Source organism: Micrasema longulum, unplaced genomic scaffold (assembly GCF_059751315.1).
Source record: "Micrasema longulum isolate JH-2025_06_02 unplaced genomic scaffold, ASM5975131v1 h1tg000309l, whole genome shotgun sequence".
NCBI classification, from domain to species: Eukaryota; Metazoa; Arthropoda; class Insecta; order Trichoptera; family Brachycentridae; genus Micrasema; species Micrasema longulum.
Window position 1 is genome coordinate 12,616 of NW_028277513.1, and position 25,263 is coordinate 37,878.

At 31.7% G+C, this 25,263-nt stretch overlaps 1 protein-coding gene across 1 annotated transcript; it reads left to right on the plus strand.

Moving 5' to 3' along the window:
• The first annotated feature begins 2,787 nt into the window (after positions 1-2,787).
• On the plus strand, positions 2,788-25,155 carry Idi (Isopentenyl-diphosphate delta isomerase). The gene is made up of 6 exons (XM_088224799.1): positions 2,788-2,943; positions 12,399-12,503; positions 14,385-14,570; positions 17,873-18,001; positions 19,945-20,120; positions 21,430-25,155. Exons 2-6 carry the CDS (start codon positions 12,399-12,401, stop codon positions 21,560-21,562), a joined length of 729 nt encoding a protein of 242 aa, XP_088080925.1. The 5' UTR covers positions 2,788-2,943; the 3' UTR covers positions 21,563-25,155.
• The last annotated feature ends 108 nt before the right edge of the window (positions 25,156-25,263 follow it).

Here is a 25,263-nt window from a genome sequence, read left to right on the forward strand (position 1 = left end):
TACCCGAATTGAAATATATCAATAAAATTTTCAGTTGCCTTTTCGCGTTGCGTTGGTTACATCAGAGATAATGTAGAACTATGGGTTACATAGTACCACTCACATAAGGTACATGTTACGGATAAAATTTAATTAAAATATCCTAATTGTTTGTACATTTTTACAAATTCTAGATTACATCAGATAATAGATGCAGGTGTGGGAGTTTTCTTTTTAAAGGCGCACTTGGCATCACTATTGGAAGCTCTTGAACAGATAAAACTGAAATCCACCGTGGATTGTACCTAGAGAACATAGTGAATTATTGTTTTCGTGCACGTAACCATATATTTATAATAAAACCTAGTGTTGGTAGGTAAGTACACGGTCCCCGTGTTTAATAGGATCAGTACAACAGTAGGCACTTTCCACGATTCGCTAACCATCGAATTAAATTCACTCATTAAATATTAAATGACGCGGTCCAAATTAATTTTCCGATCGAAGTATTATTATTTCTCAGCGGATAAAATACTTTTGATTAGATTTTTAAAATTTAACACCGGTCCGACGTTTCAGTTGATACACCCTTTTTTGGCCAACCAATCTCGTCAATAAAATGACCCTAAAGTTACCCAAAGTCATTAATTAAAAATGGCATTGGTTATCAAGTAATAATCAAAAAAACAACTTTTTGTGTACTTTTTTACGCCAATGAAATTCAGATTTTTTAACTTGTTACGTACAAATTAACGTTCGAATTCACATATGTAGGTACTAAGTATCTTTTTACACAGATATATATTTCTTAACCATTTCTTTTAAATATTTATACTTAACATCTTTGATGTGTCGTTTACTGGGGAAAATCCGTGCATAGTTGGATCTTACAAATTAAAATAATAAATTTAAAACGTTTAAAACACGATTTCTAAAACAAATTATTTTGTTTTATAATACAAGCGTGTATTTAATTACATTTGATGCGAATGTTTTTTTTTTCCTTTATTAGGGCCTTCTATCAAAACTTGATAACATCGGCCAAAAACAAGTTACATCAATAAACATAAACAGAAAGAAATAACAATATTGATACAAACAATAGACAACAAAAATATATGTACAAGAAAAACATCAAAATATAAATTGTAATAATAAACACATAACCAAACAACCAAACACACACAACCAAACCAACAAAAATTTCAACATAAATTGAAATAGGCACTAACAGAAAAACCCACCATAACCTGATAGTGCCTATTTAACAAAAAAGAGAAACTTACAGTAAAATATTAGAAGGAAGATAGAACTTAATAACTAGAAAAATTATAACAAAATAATCAAAATATTAACAAACATAATCTTATATTAATGATAAATTATAGCTTTTAAAATAAAAAATTTAACGCCAGGAAGTAAAAATAACGTTAAAATATTTAACATAAACCTAAAAATGCAAAATAAAATTATTGTATATTATAATATTTTCTAACATTCAATAGTTTCAAAATAATATAGCGCTGTATATCAATATTAAATCCTTTTCCAGCTTCATGAGTTTCCTTACTAATTATTTTTGCATATATTTTATCATACCTTGTTCATGTTGACAGATTCCGAATTCAGTTGAAAAATTTAAATGCATGTTTTACCTACCCTATTTTTCTCCTTCTAGATTTTTCTTTTACGGGGTATTTTTTTTTTGTAATTTATTCCGGACTCGTCTCAGCATAGTAACAAATGCTTTCGACCACACCCCCACCTCTGGGCCCGCCCCCAGCTCAGTGACTGTCGGGGGGTGCAAATTATTTGTGGTGCATAATTTGGCCATCTGGAGGGAATTTGCAGAAATCTTTTGATTATGCGCGAGGCACAAATTGTTCTCCAAGATACCCAAATTGTACTCAATTTCACTTTTTATGACAAGGCGAAAAATTTTTAAAGCATATACTTACATGTTATATTTTTTGTATTTGTATACGCACAAAAATATAACTTATCTTTTTCGGAGGAGCTCGTGGTGACTCTAGGACGCTTTACTCGCTCGGGAAGGGTTTCGGGTTTGATTCCCGGTGAGATCACAAAAAATAATGTTTTTTTTTAAGACCTGACTTGCTGCGGTAAAAAAAAACATGAATACAAATCAAATGTTTTATAAATTTAGCTGTATTTTGAAAATTCAAGCATTCGATTATTTGTTAAAAAACTTCCTTAGTTTTATTTGTTGTACTTTTTTTTAACTAGGGGAAAGAGCAGTAAAAATGATATATTTCCGTGAGTGTATAAAAATAATACCGTTCGAAAATAATTTTTAATCCATTGTGTATTATGTGTAATAAATGAGTTTGCCCTTCGCAATAGAAACCGCCAACTCCTATTTACACACGTTTTTCTCTTTTCTGTTCATTTTGTTAACATTAGAGTTTTTTTTTCGTCTCTTCAGATATGCGAATATTTTTTTTTATTTCTTATTTTTGTTTGAAAAAGTCAAAAGTGGAGGCACATTACATATTCTATAATATTAAAATTGTTTAGTGTGTATCTTTGATTATGAATATTGTGAAAGAAACTATTTACCAAGCATTTTAATACAAATATCGCTCACTGGTGTTGAAGCATTACTTTTATAACTGTTTCCCTTTTGAAATCAATTGAAACATAGAAATCAATCATGAAACATAGAAATACAATAGGTATCTCCATTTAATTACTTCTTTTTTTTTAAATTACCGGAGAAAAGTACTTTTTTCGTAAATTTTGTTTACGGTAAACTGGCAGCACTGAAGAATATGTCAAATATTTTTCATAGAAGAGGCCATATCTATGGCGCACACGAAACACGAATTTGACAGGAGTCAAACGGAGTGAAAAGTGTTTGCGCCTCTCTACGGTACAGTTAATAAAAATTACTTGGCCGTTTTGCGGATGAAGTAGCAAGTCTTACCTGATTTAATACTAAACGTGAGTTGACTTTTTATGTTATCGCCAAAATGTTATTATATTGTTTCAAACTCGTATTTTAATTCATGTTTTACTGACTCCTGATAATACTGACTAAATATTTGCATTTGGCATTCCGCACATTCCGCTGTGAATCTTGAAAAGAAAGTTGAATGTGACCCAAATATTTCCAACAATGACTTGATTATTCGCGAATTAATGTTTTAAATCATACGTGTCGATATATATTTTTTGTATATTTTTAATCACGTAATCCAAAGCCCAGATTAGTGGGTTCTTCATTTCGTAAATAATTTTCCTTATTGACTCATTATCATAAGTTACTTAGTGCGATTCGCGTAACATTTCTTCGATTATTTTAAATTATCCTTGTTGTGTCTAGACCTCTTACTAAATAAAAATCATCTAGTTTAAATAAATCAGCTTAATAAATTAATTACAGTTAAAACTCGCCGTTGTCTTGCTTGGAAACCAATCCAAAACAGGCAAATAATATTTTACAATACTACAATATTGTGCATAAAAAAATTTATTAAAAAAAAACACAGATTTGTATTAAAAAAAACACAGATTTTTTGGAGGAAAAAATCAAAACCAACTTGATCATGATCATAATACCAGAGAAAGGGTAAAAACCAGACTTCCTTTTAGAAAAAAAAGGCAAAGTGCAAAATTAAATTTTATATTATGCAGTAAAAGTTATTATGATGCGGGAAAAAACATTTATGAAGAAAAAAAAAACAAAATTAAATTTACATAAGGTTGTGACCATAGAATTAAGAATAGTCCAGAAGAAGCGTAGAATCATATTTGAATACATCGGACTGTGTCCGAAATTCCCCCACTATGCCCCACTTTCGCCGCGCGCATTCGTAATGTCGCCGCGTAATGTTGCACGATGGGAAAAAATATAATCATAACACAAATGTAAGATAAAAAAAGGCAATCTGTTAATTTCTCTAAAATTTTACTGTGCATGCGGAAATATTTGTGACATATATATAAAACAATTTATAAATTAAATATATACACTCATTTTTCATAACTTCAAAACTGTTTAATACATTTCATAAAGACAATATAATAGAATTATTCAATTCACAACACAATTTTAATGAACATCGAGACAATTCGAGATTTTGGGATACTTTTTGATAACAAACTTAAATTCTACCATCACATTGACCACATTTCAAAGAAAGCGTCCAAAATCTGTGGATTTATTTTGGGAATATCTAAGCCATTCAAAAGCCCGAAAATTGCAATTATATTACATAAATAATTTGTTCGTAGTTTGCTTGAATTTAATTATATAATTTGGTCTCCTAATTATAATATTCATATAACTGTTGTAATTGGCTTAGGCCGTATATATAATAAATAAAAATTAAAAATAAAAATAACGCGGAGTGCAACATAAATTTTTTAAATCGTGAAAATTTAAAATCGGATCAAATACTTTCATAATCAGCTATTATGATCATCTAGAGTCCTTTCATATCTTTATCTAAGAATTCAGAAGCATTTTGGCTGGTTTGATATTCTTGCACAAATGAATATCTAACTATATAGATCCCCATGATATCCTTGCTTAGATAAACATTAATGTACCTCGCCGTAACTTGCGTACCAATCTTGTCTTTGCTGTGGGAAATTATAAAACTAACATTGGATTCTTTTCCCCTCTGCCAAGGACCCTCAGAACAGTGAACGAAATCTCACTAAACGGTACAGTCGATGTGTTTCTACAGCAAGGGCAGGCATTTAAGAAGCAAGTGGTTTTGTCTCTCCTGACTCGCGATGTCTCACTTGCCATTTCCGCCTAGATTATACTATATACATACATTTTGTTAATTATACACTTTGTTAATTAAAGTAGATTTTAATAATGTTTAAATTTAGTATTATTGATTAATGCCAATCTATTAGGGCTTACTTAAGCCTGTTGATTGGCTTAAAAAAAAAAAAATTATAGAGATTAATTATTTGAATATGTTTCGATTGAAACTTTTGTTAAAATTATGGATAAAAAAAACAGGTTTAAATAGCTTATTTTTTTAATGAATAGAGTATACTTTAATTATAATTTTCTCATTTTTAGTGACAAAAAATTGTGTTCTAATATCAGCACTCATTTTTTAACTTTTTGATATCTATCGTATTCTTCCAGTAGCCTTTATTTCAATTAAAAATAAAATGTATATCCACTCACAGGCCTTTGTGGGATTTTATTTTGTGTTAATGTAATAGTTATTCTTGTATTTGTAACTTATGTATACATATTGTTAAATGCCAAGAAAAAAATATAATAAATAAATAATATGTCTATGTGTGCCCTATTTCAAGATACAAAGTAAATAAAATATAAAGATTTCTGGTCTTTAAAAAAACTTACTCCTTTTCAACAATAAATATTGCTCGTTTTCTCCATGTTTTCGTTCTCTATGGTGGGCCAATACGCATGCAAATGTAATATTCAAACCAAGCATATATAGAGAATCAAAAAATACCATCCGTGAATATGGGAGTCAACTATGTATAAACGGAATGGTGAATGTTACACAGTGTATAAAGTGATCCCTTAACCTAGCTGAAGACAGATTATAAGCCATGTAAATGCCCAGACTTAACAAAAAAAATTGTTTTGAAAACTTATGCAAATTTAACAATATTTTAAGTTTGTCCAAATTTCTGTAGACAATGACTGGATTCAACTCCCTGGGGAGGTTTTAACATTAACATATTACAACAGAGATGAAGAACATTTAAGAGAAGGTAATATAGAAGTCTAGGCATCTACAGGGCTTATGATCTGTCATTGGCTGGTTTAAGTGGCCACTTTACACACTGTGGAACATTCACCATTCCGCCCATATTTGAACATCTATATTCCTTCAATTCTTTCATCTGTTGATGTTTGTGAAGTTAAAGAGCCGAAACCTTTATTTATGCGGTTGAGATTTTTTAAATTGAATTTTTTCACCTACATACTAGGCAACACCTGAAAATCTTATTTTTTAAATTTCTATACTTCTTCGTGGACCAGGTGGATTTATCAACAATATTTTGAGTTTATCCAAATTTCTCATCATAAGCCATGTAGATACCTAGACTTCTATATTACCTTCTCTTAAATGTTCTTCATCTCTGTTGTAATATATTCATTATGCATATTTATATATTCAATCTCAATACCTTGAACCTTTTGATCTTTATGGTATGCAGCCTGTTTTTTTTTCAATAATTTCAATTACTCACTTAGATATGTATCTATCAAACAATGGCCTTGTGAATGTTAGAAATATAAAAATACTCACTTTACATATATTATAATCATTTTCTTTGTCCCTACAATGTGGTGTCAAAAGTTAGAAGTAAATCTGTGATTCTTTAAGTTTAAAGGACGCCAGTAACAAGATGATGCTTACTAAACATTTTTCGTACAAAAAGGAAAACTAATACAGGTTGAGTATGAAGGATATATCCCTTTGAGTATTTATTTATTTATTTCATTCACATAAACGCCTGGAGGGCTTTTACAAGCACAGTACATAGATGAAATATGTAAAGTTAGAAATAAAATGTTGCATTTGGTTCATTCAAATAACATATTCCTACCAGTGACGTCTTTGATACCAAATTTCTAGTGAAGCTCAGATTTTAAGGATAAGTATAATATGCGTAAATGTTAAGTAGGTACCTATTTATTTATTTATTAATGAAATCATACAGTCTTTATATAAAAAACAAGGTACAAAAGAACAATTTTAAAAAGTAAGACCAATTACAGATTTCACACTAATGAATGCAGGAGGAGAGGGGAAAAATAATTTAAGTCTAAAAAAGTAAAAATAAAAATATTACATAAAAAGTTCATATAAAGGAGAAGACATTGTAAAGCTACTCTACTTTCCTCCCTCTCTCTCTGCTTCCATGAACATTTCAATTTAATTGTAAAAAAAATCACAACTAACAATAAATTATTCGATGGAGGTAGTGGATGTAGATGTATATATACCTATAGTAAATAACACAGTACCGACCATGTTTGTAGGCATCTTTGAGCATTTTTATATTGGTTGCTAGTTTTTTATCTTCATAATGTGTTGATAAAATGCGAATTAAAATACATATTAGGTACTGGTGACTGGTGAATAGCAATGATTTCTTAGTGAGGCTCAGCCTCACTCGCTTCATGTGCTCCTTCGTCCCTGTCTCTACCTACATATCATTAGTAAGAATATAAAGATGACACGATGTTCATAAATATTGTAAAAAATTTAAATAAATCAATATACCCAATAAGAATTTTTTTTTTTTTAATATATGCTAATAAAAAATAAAAATCTTAAGTTAACACTAGTTAACAATAGTAATCTATGAATACACAGTTGTATGCGTATAGAAAAGAAAATTGTAAACAAATTATTGACATATCTGAAAATGCTTAAAGGATACATCTGTAAAAAAGAGCTAAGCGAAAGTTATTTATCATATGATCAAAAATAAATAGGAATTTCTAATTTGGAATGCCTACGCTGCACCATTCAGTCATTATTTTTTACAGTCACGTTGGCAGCACTGTTTTTGACAATCTGTCAGTTTGATGGCAATCGGATGTTCAGTATTCTGTCAGCGTCTGTTTGAGTGAGGCGAAAAATTGTCGTGTGGCAATTTTTACAATGGATTAAAACTTGGAACAACGAGTGTGTCTCAAATTTTGTGTTGCTAATGAAATTTCGTGTGCCGAATCATTGAAAATGTTGAAAAAAGCCTTTGGTAAGTCGTGTATGTCGAAAACACGAGCATACGAATGGTTCAAAGACAGTGGTAAATGCTTAGATGATGATGAACATACTGGACGCCCAACAACATCAGTTACCGAAGAAAACATCGAATCGGCAAATCAAAATTAAATAAATAAATCTGGATAGTGAGAAAGTTCAGTGTTTTTTTATTTATTTGTTAATAGACTATTAAAGTAAGCCAAAAAAAAATTGTATTATCAGGTTGGTTCATATGATTCAGTGACGTCGTTCAAAGTAGTGTGTTTTTATTATTTTTTCGTACATTTTCAAGAAACTTTTCTTTACAATTTAATGCTCTAATATTTACCACACGCAAGAAAACATTTTTTGTATCCAATTTCTTGTAGGCCTGAAGTTCCTCATTGGAGTTTCACTATAATATACCAAAATTTAGACACTCTGAACTCCAAAGAGGATTTTTTATTTAATTAGTGGTTTTTTTTACAAATATTTATAAATACTTAGATAAAAATGCATTATTATGTATTTAATTATTTAATTGGAGCATTCAAACAGAAATCAACTCAACATTAAAACACATCACGGATTGTCAAACCTACTGTTGAGAGTATTCGGTATGTGTATTTCCATTAACATATTTTATTCTTTCATCCTTTTCAACCTTTCATCGCCCCAAAAGATATGCTCCCATTCGTATCTCTAACTTCTCGGTGGATACACCTCTTCCAGTTGAAACATCATACCTTACCATGGCACCTCCTTATTTCCTGGTAAATATTTTTAAAATGATTAATTTCTTTTCTAAAACCAACTTTTTGTATGCAACTTTCACAATTTAACTCTTAAAATATTATCAAAACTATCTACAAAATGTATTCCTCGGAACGTGATATCCCAGTGAGTGATACATTACAATTATTTTGTTCAAGTTTTGTAAAAAAAGAATAAATAAATGAAAAAAATATGTATGTATTTTATATTATAAACTTAGAAATACAAAAAAAAAATCTTTTTATAATATCTTCTACTTCTAAAACATTTAAGTTTGTAAGTGAAAATTCTCGATGGAAGTTCATTGTAATTTATTAGATAAATAAAAGATGAGTGGTATAAATACATTGAACTCCTTAATAAAGATACCAGCCTCGAAGATTTCGTGAAAGCTATGAAACCGGTCACTGGATTTTCCAAATTTGTGGATCTTCTACTTCTTTTCAAGATTTTCATAGATGACAGCACGAATCATTGTCTTATATTTAAAAAATATATTTTCTTTTGCTTTTTATAATAATATTTACTCTTTTAGAATTATAGCATAAATATTCTTGTAATGAGCTTTAAATATGAGTTAATTTATCGGCTGATAATTTTATTTTACTATCTTATATTTATGTTTGAAATGGTTATTAAAATATTACACAAAAAAATATAGCAAAATATGCAAATGCATAAAATCAATACAATTTAAACTTGTTACTGTTATTAAATGTCATAAATTACTAATGTAAAAATATTGTCAATTTAATTCAGTTCATCATTTTAAAAAGTAATCGGCAATACTCTGACATACTTTCATTATTAGGTCACATGCCAATAAGTTACTCAGATAAATCTATATTGCTTTTTATTTAGGATATCAATTAAATGTAGATTTGTATTACAAATTTGACATTTCAATGCTGTTATAATTTATCTCCTAAGTTAGTCTTTAGTACATTTTTTCACATCAACTAATATTTATAAATCTATTACAATAAACTTAACATCTTTTTTTTTAAATCAGTAAGTTTTTTTCATAATTTCAGGCATCTCATGTGACAATTTTAACCATTCATGAAGCTATTTTGTGATTTTGTTTTTTTCTTATGTGGTAGTCTTATCTTATTCCTATATCTAATTTGATACCGGGTGAATTTTAATTTTAATGCAACCAGGATGTATCTATAGAAAGTTAAGATAAGTTGCAGGAAGGACAACTTGCCCTCTCTTAGTGATTAACTTTCTGGGCAGGGACCACATCAGTGAATTTCTGTCTTCCCATAAAAGCCGATGAATTGTAGTAAAATGAATCAGACAGTCGAGTATTTTTAAATATATTTACATAAAACATTTTGTTTTACAAACAGATCATTTTACACTGTCTGTTATTATTTTATTAATCCATCGGTCATCAATTTCACATACTATGTATGTAAAATTTTATTTATTCATTTTATAAAATATGAAACATTAAAAATAATGTGTCCTCACTAGGGTAACCCGTGCCGGGGACACTTTACAAAATACTTTATATTTTTTTACGTAGTAAAATACAGATAGAAAGTTACAAAATCTCAAAACAGTATTAAAACACTATACATACATTTAATTTCTCTCTGTATATCTACATAGCTAGCTCAATATAACTCACCTATTGTTAGATTACAGAATACCGGGAACGAATATGCATCACATTTTGATATATTTAGTTTATCTCTGCCTAACTTAAAAAATAAAGTGATCAACATATTTTTATCAAAAAGAGCAAATCATCTTCAGAAGATTGGGTTGGAAAAGTTATAATTTGATTGATTAATGTATTTTGTTATTGTATAATTTCTTTAAAATATATATATGTATTTCAAGTAATTAATAATGTGTACAGTACGAGTATATTAATATTTCATACTCGATTTTTTTTTTTTTAATTATATTTTTAAGCACTCTTTATACCACATATATGTAAATGGCAGAAATGCCGTATATAAATAAATAAATAATATTTATATTATAAAACACACAATGAATAAAAACGTAAACTTTACGTTCACTGAAGTATTGTAGTGGAACAAATATTTTAAAATTGGTTTGTTCCAATGACAATCCATTTTACTTCTAACTATCTCCATTATCCAATTTTTTATAGCCTTTTAAACATTTTCTTTTTAAGAATTACCACTTTCTTTTTTTTATTACCTATCATTCTTTAAATGTTTGCATTAATAGCATTATGTTATTAAGAGTTATTTTTTGTTATATCTTATAAATTATTTTTTATTCTGTGATGTTCCTTCATGAAGAAGATTTTTTTTGTAGTCTTGAATTTCTCAGAAACATTTCACTTTTTCTTAAATTAATTATAATAATAAAAATGCAATTCCACCAAAAAATGTCAGTAGAAAAACTCAATCTACATATACTTTTTTATACTTACCGTCTTAGAAAATAAAAATTAAGTTGTGTTAAATTACTTTTTTATTTTACCATATTAAAGTTTCTTAGACCTTGGCCATGAAATACATAATCTGATTTTTATTTATTTTATTCATTGTTAGTTTAATTACTGCTCGCGACCTTGTTGATTCGATAAGTGTTTGACAAAAAGATACCAGCAAACTTGAAATAAAATTTATGCGTAATTGTTAGGTCATCCAACTAGTTTTGTAGAAATGGAGAAAAGTGCTAAATGACTAATACAAAATATTTGTTGATAGGAATTCCAATGAGTCAATTGAAAGGTGTGGTACCAAAGTTGATAACCCTCAAAAATAAAGTTAAGATATTTTGTGGCTTATTATCATTTTATTTTTTAAAAGAAATATTTTCATTACTAAGATTTTCCAAAATATTTCAATTTTGGGGGCATTTTCAACGAGTTGTAAAAAATTCACCATGTTAAAATGGGAATCAAGTTGACGTAGAGTGGGATTCGAGCCTCTGATCCGTGAGTCTGCACATTAGCCACGGGATCACAACCGGGTTCAAATTATCTACTCAGTTGTGTTTGAAGAATTTTTTTTTATGATTGTCTCTAAATGGCCATTTTTTGTGCCTATATAGGAGCTCGCTGCACGTAAATTAAAAATATTTATTTTTCTTAGAATTTAATTACTAACAACAAAAGCGACGAGTTTATTTTTTGATTACTTGAACCCCAAAGTATGTCTCTATTTTCTTGTATACGTCGGTAATCAGCATTACACAGAGAAGTTCGTTTTTAACATTGACAGCTGACTTCTGTTTGTTTTGTAGAGAATTTCTGTCGTCCATATAAATTATATAAGGCAAGTTTGAAACACATTTTAAATTAATTCTGTCAGTTGTTTATCAGTTTGAGACTCATTGTTAGTAAAAAAAATAATGTTAAATAATTTCTCAAGTACTAAAGATAAAAAAAAAACAACCTTAAACATGTATTACTGGTTTTTCTTTTGTTGTGCACTCATATTACGCGATGCTTTCTTCATTCAAACATTTGTTTAGTAACTTAAAACCACATTTTTTCAAATAATTTTTTAATCGGAATTTGATGAATTTTCAGTGCCTGAGTTACTCCGATTACAGACAATACGGATATTTATTTGTATGGCTACACGTCTCTGAAATGTACAAAAAACCTGGGGAAATTAATTAATTCATTATTCCCTTTTGCACCTAATGGTAACATAGAGCGCTGCATTGGTACACCAACATCGTATTTAATTTCCGCCAAATACTTTGAAAATCGTCATCGATGGCCTTCCGGGACGGCAGGAGTCTGCAGTTGTAAAGAAGAGGCAACTTGGGTCAAGCTCTCCTGAGCCATTCGCAGCACGTAACAAAATCTCTTTTGGTGTATTGAAACGGTATAAAGGGCTAGGTCATGTGAGTTTCTGACCTCTATGATTAAATTTTTACATGTTTTATAGAAATATTTTTCCTTTCCAGATGCGGTCCTCACTCCTGTCCCGAATAGTGGGCACAGGTGCCACAAAAAGGTTTATCTCCACTTGTCAACAGCTTCTGGCAACACCACAAGTCGACGCACTGCAGGTACACTAAATACTAGTATTTATTCCGAATTTTTTCTATGGTTTCTCTAATACCCACACCACAATATTTTCGGTGTAGATTTTCCTAATGAAAGAGTTTAAAAAATGTAGTGTTCATTTTTGAAGTCCTCGTACACAGGTAAATTTTGTAAATAATTAAATCGTTTCATACAATATTCTTAGTTTGTCCAAATTATGGATCCATGGGGGGCGATTACATTTGAAGAATACAGAAGCCATATCTTCACAATGACGGCTTAGTAGAAGATACACTATTGACTCTGTGTCTTTCAGTTTTTAGATAAAGACATTGATAGCTATCGAGGGCACTTATACCCCACAGTACACTTATCTACATACTAGAAATGACAAAAATCATGCTTAAGTGTACTCTTTTTCTTTTATTTCGATTTGTTTATATTTTAAATCGCTTCTAGGTGGCTACTCTTTATCACAGAACCAGTGCTGTGAAGAAGGGGCAACTTAGGTGCCGTGCCCCAATTGCTATTATTTAAAATACAAAAGAGGAATAAGTAAATTTAAATCCGACATTGAAGACAGAGTAAAGTTTGAAAATTACAGCGCATTCATTTGACATTCGATGACGTAATGTGCATGCGCCGTAAGGGGCAATGACAATACTTCGAATGAAATGTTGCCACTACAAAAGCAAGATGGAGATGGAATCCGATTCGTGCAGTCCCCCTTAATTTCCCCCCCTTAATCTCCGACCAATATCCATCATTTACCCAACCCCTCCCGTCCCCTGATATACGGAGAAAAGAGGTTAAAAAAATATATAAAAAATACGTTTTTGATTTCTAAAATTTAAAATGTATTAAAAAAAAAAAAAAACTTCTTTCTTTTATAATATTTCTTTAAAAGATAACCAAATAAGTAAATAAAAAAAATATATATATTTATCAGCCCACCATCAAAAGACCTATGAGGCACCCCGTATATCGGGGACAATACAACCCATCTCAAAGCCATGACTCACCATAGACTATAGAGGTGTGAGGGCAACCCTCGGAACTCCATTTCGCCACTTAAAGATACTATCCTTGCAGTAAGACCTACCCCATCACAAATAGTAAATATAGATATAAAAATAAAATAATATTTATTTCTATACTAAATCTTATGTTTTAAGTACTGCGCGACAGAAATCCTTCAGAGGGGTCTAAACAAGTCCTATCAGTTCGGATTAACTGGCGAATTAAGTCATTTTTCTACTGCAAGGAACCTCACTGACCCTCAAAATTTCCGTTGCATTATAGTATCTGGAAAGCATGAAGTGCTGGCAATAGTCATAGTTTTATTTCTCACTGGTGTAGATGCATTTCATTATTGGTAATTTTATTTTACTACTCGGGGTTCATATACCTATAGTACAAAATAGAATATGTTTTTGCCAAGGTAGATTTTTATCGCAGGAGGCAAAAATAGCAGTTCACAATGGGTGCGAAAAATGTATTTGGAAAAAGAATAATGATAGTTGGTCGAATTGAATGCTGTCAAAATGCGTTCTTTCGGGCGAATGTGTGGAAAAGCTATCTATGGTGGGTACACAAATGTTGAGATCCGTTCATTATCTAAGGCTGATACTAGCATTATCGACAAAATCAAGAAAGGAGTGGTCCTTAGTTTGGACATGTAGAGCGAATGGACGGCAAAAGAACATCAGTAAGGATTTACTATGCAAATTTTGATGGATCTAAAAAACATAGAGGACCGAGAAAAAGATGGTACGACCAAATCGATAAAATATTTGAAGATGAACATTTCAAAAGTCAGAAGAATTGGTGTGCATACATGCAAACATGTGATGGTTTGTTTGAGTACGTTTAAAAAAAAATTGAGTTGTTAATTTTGTCAACAGGAGGCTGCCCTTGACCAAGAGAACTGCATCCTGGTGGATGAGGCCGACCGCACCACGGGATCTGCCTCCAAGCGAGCGTGTCACGTTGTGGCTGCCGATGGATCTATTCCCCTCCACCGAGCCTTCTCCGTATTCCTGTTCAACACTCACGGGGACATGCTCATGCAGAGAAGGGGACACAAAAAGGTACCGTACAATCACATCAAAAACATCCGCTAGTTACCTTTAATACTAGAATACGTTTTAGCTCATTATGTCCTTCGTCCCGTGTTTAGTTGGAACAAGGTAAAATAAAATGCACCATAGTGTTGCTTATTTTATGATTTTTGCTATATATTTTTATCCTTCCATCATTAAACCAATTCATAGGGGTCTTTTTACCTGTCATTAGATGCGTTAAAAAAATAAATTGTAAATATTATGTTAGAGCGACTTAAATATTACTACTGATAAATAATTATTATTTAGAACTAAATTTATTGCAACAGAGAAGGAAAACATTTTTGAAAATGGAATATGGAAATCTCCTAGGGAGCAAATCCAGCCTGTCTACACATTTGGACATACTCAAAACATAGTTAATTATCATTTATTTTATCAATAATAATGTATCCCGACGGAACAAAAAACCAGTTTTGTGTGTGAAATAGATCCTGGACCCTGAACATGTGCATACAAAGAGAGGCCGTAACTACATCGAAGTAAATTGTGATGAAATAAGCGTTTTGTCAAAACTGACGAGAGCTTGTTGTAACTTTATGGTCAAAGATTTTTTTTACAGTACAGGGAGGGTCTGATGTCTTGCAGGGCACCCGCTCACACAGCGCGGATTTAAACCGTGCAACTCGGCTATAAGCTAAAACTATTCCCTGTCTGCGTAATCTATAAGTGTGAAAGCATTTCAATCAATGATATGAATCATTAGCATATAAAACATGTGAGTCGAGGTCCGGTAAATAAAGAAATCAAGACAGTAATATTTTTGGGAAGTACTCCGATTTTTTTAATTGTAGGTCGTCTTTTTGTATTCTAGTACATAAATATCGATTTTACTTTATACCGTCTCAATATGTACCGATAAAGATAGTGTTTATAATCCCGGCCCTGGCGGGGCTTATTGCTAGAGGACATATATTATTAGGTGTATGCATAAGTCTTTTCCGGTTTCACTAAGATCTGGCGCCACCGAACAGTACGCAGCGTATGAATTTGACACTATGTCAGTTTGTTCGTCTGACATTAACCTACAAACACATATGTTGAGTCCGCCCATCAGTAGCGTATGTGTTGTATCTTTCAGTAATCATGTCGACGTTTCTGCCTGAAAAAGAACATTTGCGGCACGCATTGTTTTTCTTATTTAATAAAAGAAAAAGGCTGTGGAAAGTCATTGTTTGCTTATAGAAACATATGGTGAATACGCTCCATCGATTAGAACCTGTGAGACATGGTTTTGACAATTTAAACTTTGTGATTTCAATGTGAAAGACAGTGCGCGCTCCGGTAGACCATAAAAATGCGAAGACGAGCAATTGCAGGCGTTACTGGTTGATGACTCAACTCAAACTCAACAGCAATTAACAAAAGCATTAAATGTGTCACAAGAAACGATCAGCAGACGTTTACGAGCAATAGGAAAGATAAATAAACTTGATAAATGGGTCCCACATGATTTGAAAGAACGGCAAATCGAAAATCGCAAAGTCACTTGTGAAATGCTGCTTCAACACCATGAACGAAAATCATTTCTGTACCGAATCGTGTCGGGTGACAAAAAATGGATTTATTTTTAAAACCCGAAACTGAGAAAATCGTGGCTGTCATCTGGCGAAGCCGGTCCTTCAACGCCAAGGCCAAATCGCTTCGGCAAGAATACCATGCTTTGTGTCTGGTGGGACCAGAGCGGTATTGTGTATTACGAACTCTTGAAGCCCGGCGAAACCGTTCATGCACAACGCTATCACCAGCAAATGATTCATTTAAATCACATATTGATCGAAAGACGACCGGAATGAGCCAGATAACATGGCAAAGTGATTTTGTTTCACAATAATACGCCGTCTCACACAGCAAAACCAGTGAAAGACACCTTGAAATAGCTTGGATGGGACATCCTTCCGCCCCCGCCGTACATCTCTGACCCGGCGCCATCACCTCTTCACATCAATGGGGGCACGCACTCTCACAACTGCACTTCAGCAGTTTTGGGAAAGTTGGAAAATGACTCGACTAATGGTTTGCCGCAAAAGACCAACAGTTTTTCTGGCACGGTATTTATAACTTACCTGAAAGATGGGCGAAGTGTGTAGAAGCCGATAGCCAATATTTTGAATAAACAAAAAATAAATTTCCCTTGAAAATTACGTGTTTTTTTTACCACAGAAACTGACAAAATCTTGCTTTTTAAAATGCCTGAACCATTTTTTTATTTTCAGATTCAGGTATGGTTTTGAGCTAAATATTTTAATATCACTATTTAAACCACTCATGTGCCGAATTATCGGTAATCATTGAAGCTTGTAACAGTACATAATCTAAAGCCAGCAATGCATGAAGACTTTCACTTTGTATTTTTGTGTTGTTACAATCTTCTGATAACTAACTCATGTGTAGTAATAGAAAATTGAATTTGCGCTTACAAAAGTATGTATTATTTAATCTGTACATGCTTATTTTATAGGTTTTTCCTTGTAGATTTTATACAGAGCAAAACCCTCTACCCTGTGTCATATAATTGCTCGTCCCATCTCAACACAGGACTTTTAGTCCCATGGAGTTGGGGCTTATTGTCTCAAATAATGTACACTAAACTTATGTATATAAATAAATAAATTTTTAATAAGATTTTTTTTTCTCTACATGAGAATACATTTAAAACAATATTTTGAGGTCCTCCAAATTTATATAACAAATGCTTGATTTTTCCCTCAAAGAAACAATCCGTCTAGGGCCTAAGGTGTAATCCAATAAAAATTAGGATTGATGTATTATGTCACCAGACGTAAATTTAAAATAAGGAAAAATTTAACTTATTTCAAAACTTTTTTGTATTTTAGAAATGATATATAGGTAATTAATATATTTATTGATTGTAAACAGTTTCAAACATTTATATACTGTCATCTTGATGGTAAAAAAAAACTGAGATACAGCATCTAGTTTTGAATAAAATTATTTTTATTTATTTATTTAAACTTTAATTAAAAAATAATTGCGCTTTGGCGGACTTTGCTAAATGTTAATAATACTTATTACCGGGCATACTACAATTTTATTAAAAAAACATTTTGAAGTAGGTTAATATAATAAAATAAATAACAAGAAATTTTCAAATGGGTATTTTCAGATATATTTTAATTACGACTTTCAAGTACAAAAGATGTTTCCATTGCATTTTCAATATTACTTTTGCTCTGCAATTTTGAAGACTGGTGATCTTTCACAAAAATAGCCAAATGAATATCGTTATAAGACTTTTTTGTTTACAGGTGACATTCCCGAACGTGTATACTAATGCTTGCTGCAGTCACCCGCTGTGGCTGGGAGACCGGGAGGAAGATATCGTCACTGCGGCTCAGAGAAGGCTCACTCATGAACTGGGAATACCTTCTGAACAGGTACCGCATCCACTGACATACACGGGTAACAAATAGTGGGCCAGAGACGCATCAAGGGAACGTATTTTTATCGACAAATGATTTTTTAGTTTTGATTGATTACTGGTTTTTTAAGATATTGGTTTTTTATTTACCTGCCTCACTATTTTTTGACCGAGTTTCACTATTTTTACCAACCAGTATCAGTATGTGAGTATTCGATACAGCACTTAAGAGATTATTCTTATCCCAGTTTTGCATAGTCTGTATATGCAGCCAATTGTCTATATAATGTATCTATTATTAATACTACTAATACCCTCATTTCCCTGTAAGGGTAGGCAGAGAGGAATCACATGAACTGACTTCAGATTTTGGTTTACCCTCAGAGTAATAATACGCCACCGGCTTGTAGATTCACCCATACAAACAAAAACCATTCTATTATAACAAAATTATTAAACATAGATTTATTTGCGAATAATCATAATTAATGATGGGCGGCATTTGCTTTCGAAATAATTTGTAGTGTTTTTTTTCTTTTGGATTTAGATTACTGTTAATTTTTTGTTTAAAAATATATTTTAATTTACTGTGGTGCTACTTGTGAAAGAATAAAAGAAAGAAAGGGAATAAAAAGAATCCAACGGGCCGTAGGTACTCAGGTCGAAAATTGCAAGCACAAACCGAAACCGTCTGTCACACGTTTTTTGTTAAACCAGAAATTTGAAACTCTTTTATTCTATGCAATGTAGCGGAAATGGCATCTCTATAAGCGGGAGGGAATTATTACTCTGAGGGTTTACCTGATCGTGCCACATCTTTCTTGACCTTCCTCGTCCTAAGCAATCATCCATTCTTACTATATGTATATTTATTTATTTTTATTTTTATTAATAACAAATTAAAATACAATATTACAACTAAATACAATTCTTTACAATAATCAAATACATATATTTACATTAACGTTTCCCATTACGTAAAAGAAATAAACAATTCTTGTGTACATAATGGGGAGTGACGTCTTACAATAGATTATTTTATTTTAATCAATAATATTTTTAAAATAACATATATAAATAACAAAAAAGATATAAACAATGTTTTCAAACAGTTACATAAAAAAGAATTAAAGATCTATTTTTTTTACTTCTTTCTTAAATATATTGTATTCCTGACTGTACTTTTTATTATCTTTGTTTATTTCATTAAAGAAAAATATTCCTCTGTAAGTATAATGATGTTATGAAATCCCTCAGGCGAATGTGTGGTAAAACGATGTATGATAGGTGCGCAAATGTCGAGATCCGTGAAGTGTGTAAGGCTGAGACATGCATTATTGACAGAATCAAGAAAGGGGTGCTGCGTTGGTTTGGACATGCAGAGCGAATGGACAGCGAAAGAACGGCTAAAAGGATCTACGATGCAAATGTTGATGGATGCAGAAAACGAGGAAGACCGAGAAAGACATGGCACGATCGAGTCCATCAAATACTTGAAGATGGACATGTCAAAAGTAGGAATAATCGGCGTGCGTGCGTGCATGAGAAGATGTATGAATGTAGAGGAAGCGAGGTCTATATGCCAAGATAGAGTGTTATGGCTTTCTATCCTCTCTGCCTGCCCCTACGGGGAAACGGCGTGATGGTTTGTTCTTGTTGTTGTAAATCATTGGTAAATATGAATAATCCCCAATCATGGCAGCTCTTACAATTTTCGTGCAGTATATTTAGTAGCCTTGTACAATAATTATATTTGAATTAAATTTCATTTTTTCCATACATTTTTCATTTCTTCACTTCAGCGTTTTCCTCAGTTTTACACTTTTTTTGTTGCTCCCTTGAAAAACGTAAAACAGGGGTTTAATTGTAAATCTCTGCTGCAAGATGGCAATGTTAGCATTATTTGACGCTAGATGCGTGTCTACTGCTAGATGACCATGTTTACCTCCGTATCGGCAGATGTCAGAGTCAGACTTCACTCTACTGACACGCATCCACTACCACCACCCCGGGGACGGGCGTTGGGGGGAACACGAGATGGACTACATCCTCTTCCTCCAGAAGGACTTGTACTTGGAGCCGAACAAGGATGAAATCGATGAAATAGTCTATGTACCGAGGAATGGCCTAGAACAGTGAGTATAAACTATTACTTCTTTTGCGCATGAGAGTATTCTCATTATGAAGATTGTTGCTTACTGATTGGTTTAATAAATACATACATACCGAAAGTTCACACCATGAATTCTTATAAAAACATTTTAATATTCTTTTAGTTTTAATAATAATAAAATAAAATTACAATAAAAAGTTACGTTGACGTATTTTGTTGATGTTTTTTATGAAACTTTATAGTAAATTATGAAAATGATAAAAATATCAATAAAATTCCTCTGTTAAGTTGTATTTTGTTTTATTTGATAAACGAGCGCTTTCGTCCGAATAAGTGAACCGAACCAATAAAAATGAACTTCATTATTGTCTACAAATATTTGGACAAACTCAAAATATTGTTGATACATCCACCTAGTCCAAGAAGAATTATAAAAATTGAAAAATATTTTCTGGTGTTGCCTAGTATGTAGGTGAAATAATTCGATCATATTTATCTCACCCGCATCAGTAAAGGTTTCAGATTTTTAACTTCTTCACAAACAACATCTGATTTCTTTTTTTCTCTCGCAATATTATTCTTAAACTGTTTTTTATATTTAAAAATGTTTTTCCTTTTTTTGTTTTTTCATATTTATGTATTTATTTCGTTAACATTTTTGGTTGCTTATGTGCATTTACCTACTTGTTACTATTGTTATAGTTATGCAATTTTATAATTTCTTGTTATGTATTTATTTTCATATTTATGTTCAATATATATGTTAAAGGCGATTTGTGCCGTTTATGTAAAAAATAAAAATAAATAAATAAACAACAGATGGAAGAATTGAAGGAATATGGATGATCAAATGTAGGCAGAATGGTGGTATTAGGTACACGGTATATAAAGTGGCCACTTAAACCAGCCACTGACAAGTCATGCCTATACATGCCTATACTTTATTCCCCTCTCTAAAATGTTCTTCATCTCTGTTGTAACATGTTAATATTAACGATTCCCTGCTGTCTCTCCCTAAATAAAATACTCATCTGATCTTATCTCCCGAAAACCTTTTAAAAAATAGTGATTAACTTGAAAGTGTTGTAAAATATTTGTCCTGAAGATGCCTATTTAGGCAAAAGCATTTCTTGGTCAAATTAAACAAAGTAAATCTTTTTTTTTTTATCAAAATCAATTCAATGAATGATTGATGTTTGCATTACAGGTATCCTGAAAATGGTTCATAAAACAATGATTAAAAAAAAAAAAAAGTTATTATGTAAAAGGCTTAAAACTGATCAAAATAATTTGTATTTATATAAAATAAAAATTATCTTTTGTCTTTTTAGGGCGATTTCTAAATTCGAGGCCCCAATTTCTCCCTGGTTTAAATTGGTGTTGAAGAACCGATTGAAATTCTGGTGGGACAATCTTCACCAGCTCCACCTCTGTAAAGATGACTGTATCCACAGGTTTACATGATCCAATAATCATCCAGATCTTTAGTCCAATTCTGACACACCGCAAAGCCTGGAGATTTTCATTTCAAATTACAGAAATTATTCATGAATTTCAACTGATGATAGAGCCTAACAACTTGTTTTTAATGACTCTCTAGATTAAAGTTTATATTCAAAATATTTTTGATTGAAAAAAAGAAACTACCTCTTCGGGACTTAATTCTAGGTCCTTTTGATGATTGCACCGAGTAACGTTGTACTCTAATTATTTATTTCATGTTAATAAACATTAATAAATAATTATTATAGTTTTATGATTGAAAATGATAAAATTCGGTTCTTCGATAATCTTCGATTGCATTTATTAAAAGACTTATCAAACTGTTTTATGCAGGTACTTAATTAATATTCCTTTGTCCCGACTTAGTCTGTAATTACGTTATCCAGATATTGAAATGACCAAGAAATATGACTTGAAAATGTATACATACCATTTGAATTATAATTTTCAAAAGTCCCATAAATCATTATCTAATTGCCACAAATCAAGTTACTTTAAAATTATAATTATTTTTAAAAACATACAATTCCCTTGGGCGTCTAAATGTTTAATTAAATAATGATCTAATCTGATTTCAAATAAAAAAGGCATCAAGTGGGTTTTTTGTATACCCCTTAAAAATACTTCTGTTGACTTAAGGGGTTTCTGAATATTACGATTAATTTATTTAATCTCGATTTGTATTTTCCGCACAATTCTTGCATGTAATAACTCTATCGTTTACACATTTGTAAAATAATTTCTTAAATTTAATTTTCTTATTTGTTTCATTACATAATCTGATCTCAGCACAAATCATTGTTACGAACGCTATCTTCATTGGTACATATCGAGACAGTATAAACTAATATCGATATTTATGTATGAAAATGGGTATATTTGTATGAAAATTTAAGATATCCTCATCGGTAACCTGTAATTGAACATGTTTAGAAAAAAAATTATAAAAATGCTATATTTTTTATACAGAAAACTTTATTTTACTTTGTAGATAACATTGAAGATAAATTTTAACTTCCCATTAAAATATGGACCCAGGGACTATGAAATATTCTAGTATAAAAACACTTTTTTTTAAAAATATATCGTGTCAACCATGTCGGAAATCAAACCCGAGACCTCTTGCATAGGTAGGCAAATGCGCTGACCACTACTTCGCTAGGCCGATCCACGAGGCTCTAATTTAACAGATAAAGTTGGTTTATTTTTTAAGTAATAATATAGTTTTCCTTTAAATAATATTTAGTATCATTGGCGTAATGTATACGCTCTACCGGGGTTGATTTATATGCTCCACCCCTGACCTGCTTGGAGTTGACTAGTCGAGCTGATGTATACGTAGCCTAATATGGCTACGTGTAAAGTATCGAACGACAAGTTGAAACCTCCCGACAGTTCAGTGACAACAGGCCTCTTACCACTGTACTGGGAAGAGGGTACTGCTATAACAGGACAATGCTCCAGCAGTCGAGGCTGCCATTTATGAAGCTGGGTTTGCAATTGGTTGATCACTCTTCATATTCAACTTATCTAGCCCCCAGCGACTACCGGCTATTCACAGAACTCTCGAACATTAGACAGAATCATTTTGTAAATTCTCCAATCGTCCGACTACACCGGCTCATAAACGAGTACTGAGAAATCGATATGTTTCGATTTTCATCGTCAGCTTTTAGAGTAAAAATTCTTACAGTGATGAAATCAAAATAACTTTCAACGTTTCGTACATTTTATACCTGTCATGTAATAGCCCTCTGGGTATATATAGATAATATGTTAAAATATAAAAACATTTGCACGGAAATAAATTTTTGGACGACAATGAGGTCATGCGCTCTGTAGATGAGTGGTCGACAGGGGTCGGACAAATGTTCTACCAGAAAGATATAGAAATTTATATTGGAGCATCGTCCAGTGGGACTACATGGAAAAATAAGCTATTAAATCTTTTTACCGTCCACTTTGAAATAGATCAGGGTGGAGCGTATCCTGTTATTATATTGTTAATAGTTTTCTGGGCAATTGATACATACATCAATTTATATGCGGTGTGTTCAGAAAATAATGGGAATTTTTCAATTTCGCGAGTTTGGAGAGTCCGATTGCAATTTTTTTTTTGTTGTTGGTATACATGCCCCTGAAGTATGCTAAAATTTTCAGCTGTATTCATTGTTTACTTTGTCTCTGGCAGCCGCCAAGGTTAGACGTGTTCGGCGTGCTCGAAGATTTTCGTCTTGGCGATCCAGAATGCCTCCACTGGGACGATTGAGCCTTAGTTTCGACGTCATATCCGTAAACCCATGTTTCGTCACCTGTTACGAGTATAACACGTTTCAGTAATTCTGCATCGTCGTTGACTTCATTTATTGACACATGAGCAACTTCCATTCACTGCTGTTTTTGTTCCAAATTCAACAATTTTGGAACAAATTTTGCTGCCATGCGTTTCATACCCAAAACATTTGACAAAATTTCATGGCATGAGCCAATCTATATGCTAATATCATCAGCGACTTTTCTGATTGTGGTTCGGCGATCGCTCATAACCAGTTTGTCAACTTTTTCCTAGTTTTCATCAGTTGTTGATGTGCTGGGGCGTCCGGGCCGTTCGTCATCTTCAACATCTTCACGGCTATCTTGGAAACACTTATACCACTCGTAAACTCTTTACTCATAGCAGACTCACCAAAGGCCTTTGTTACACTTTATTTCATTTTTTATACAAAATTTGATACAATTTCTTTGATCCATTTTTTTTAACAAACGAAAATCACCGAGCTCATAAAAACATGTCTAACCTCAGCGGCTGCCACAAAGTAAACAATGAATACAGCTAAAAGTTTTAGCATACTCTAAGGGCATGTATACCAACATAATAAATAAATAAAAATTGACAATTGGACTTTCCAAACCCGTAAAATTAAAAAATTTCCGTTATTTTCTGAACACACCTCGTACACAGTCGATCCTGGATATAAGAGACTCCAAGAGACCGGGATATTTTTAAGATTTAAAATTTATATTTAAAATCCGTGTGGTTCTGTGGCTAGTGTCTCCGACTCGAGTGGTTCGAATCCCACTCTACCCCAACTCGATTCCCATTTTCTTATAGTGAGTTATTTACAATTCGTTGAAAATTGCCCTCAAAAAATTAAATATTTTGGTAAATCATAAGAACTCAAATATTTATTTTCTTATAAAAAATATAAAAAAATGACAGGACCTTAAGCCCTCTTTTAAAGACGTTTCTCTTATGTCCAGGTCTCTTATGCACAGGTTCCACTGTATATGTATGTATATTATGCTTGTCTAGAACAGAATCTTTAAAATAGAATATGAAATGTAACTTTCAGTATTGTATATTGAAGTGCTGTTAGTGTATGGTGTGTGTATGTACTTATAAATAATTTGTATTCTTGTAAATTGTTTTAAAATTGTGGATTGGATATTTAAATCGGATTTTGTGGTGTTAATATTTTCAATTTTATACTTGTCAATGTGTGAGAAAGAAATGTATATATTTAAAAAAAATGTGCAATAAACTTTTCTTTTTATATACTTGTTTTATTAATCAATAAATTGTATTATTTTTCTTTTTTTTAATCGGGAAATCAATAGTTAAATCATTTTTACACTCACAGTAGTGTAATTTATACAAATTA

Excerpts from the sequence above, each read along its gene's own strand:
- Idi (XM_088224799.1), top strand. The coding sequence starts at position 12,399 with ATGCGGTCCTCACTCCTGTCCCGAATAGTGGGCACAGGTGCCACAAAA. Across the intron at positions 12,504-14,384 it reads CACAAGTCGACGCACTGCAG|GAGGCTGCCCTTGACCAAGA; the intron begins GTACACTAAATA and ends TTTTGTCAACAG. Across the intron at positions 14,571-17,872 it reads AGAGAAGGGGACACAAAAAG|GTGACATTCCCGAACGTGTA; the intron begins GTACCGTACAAT and ends TTTTGTTTACAG.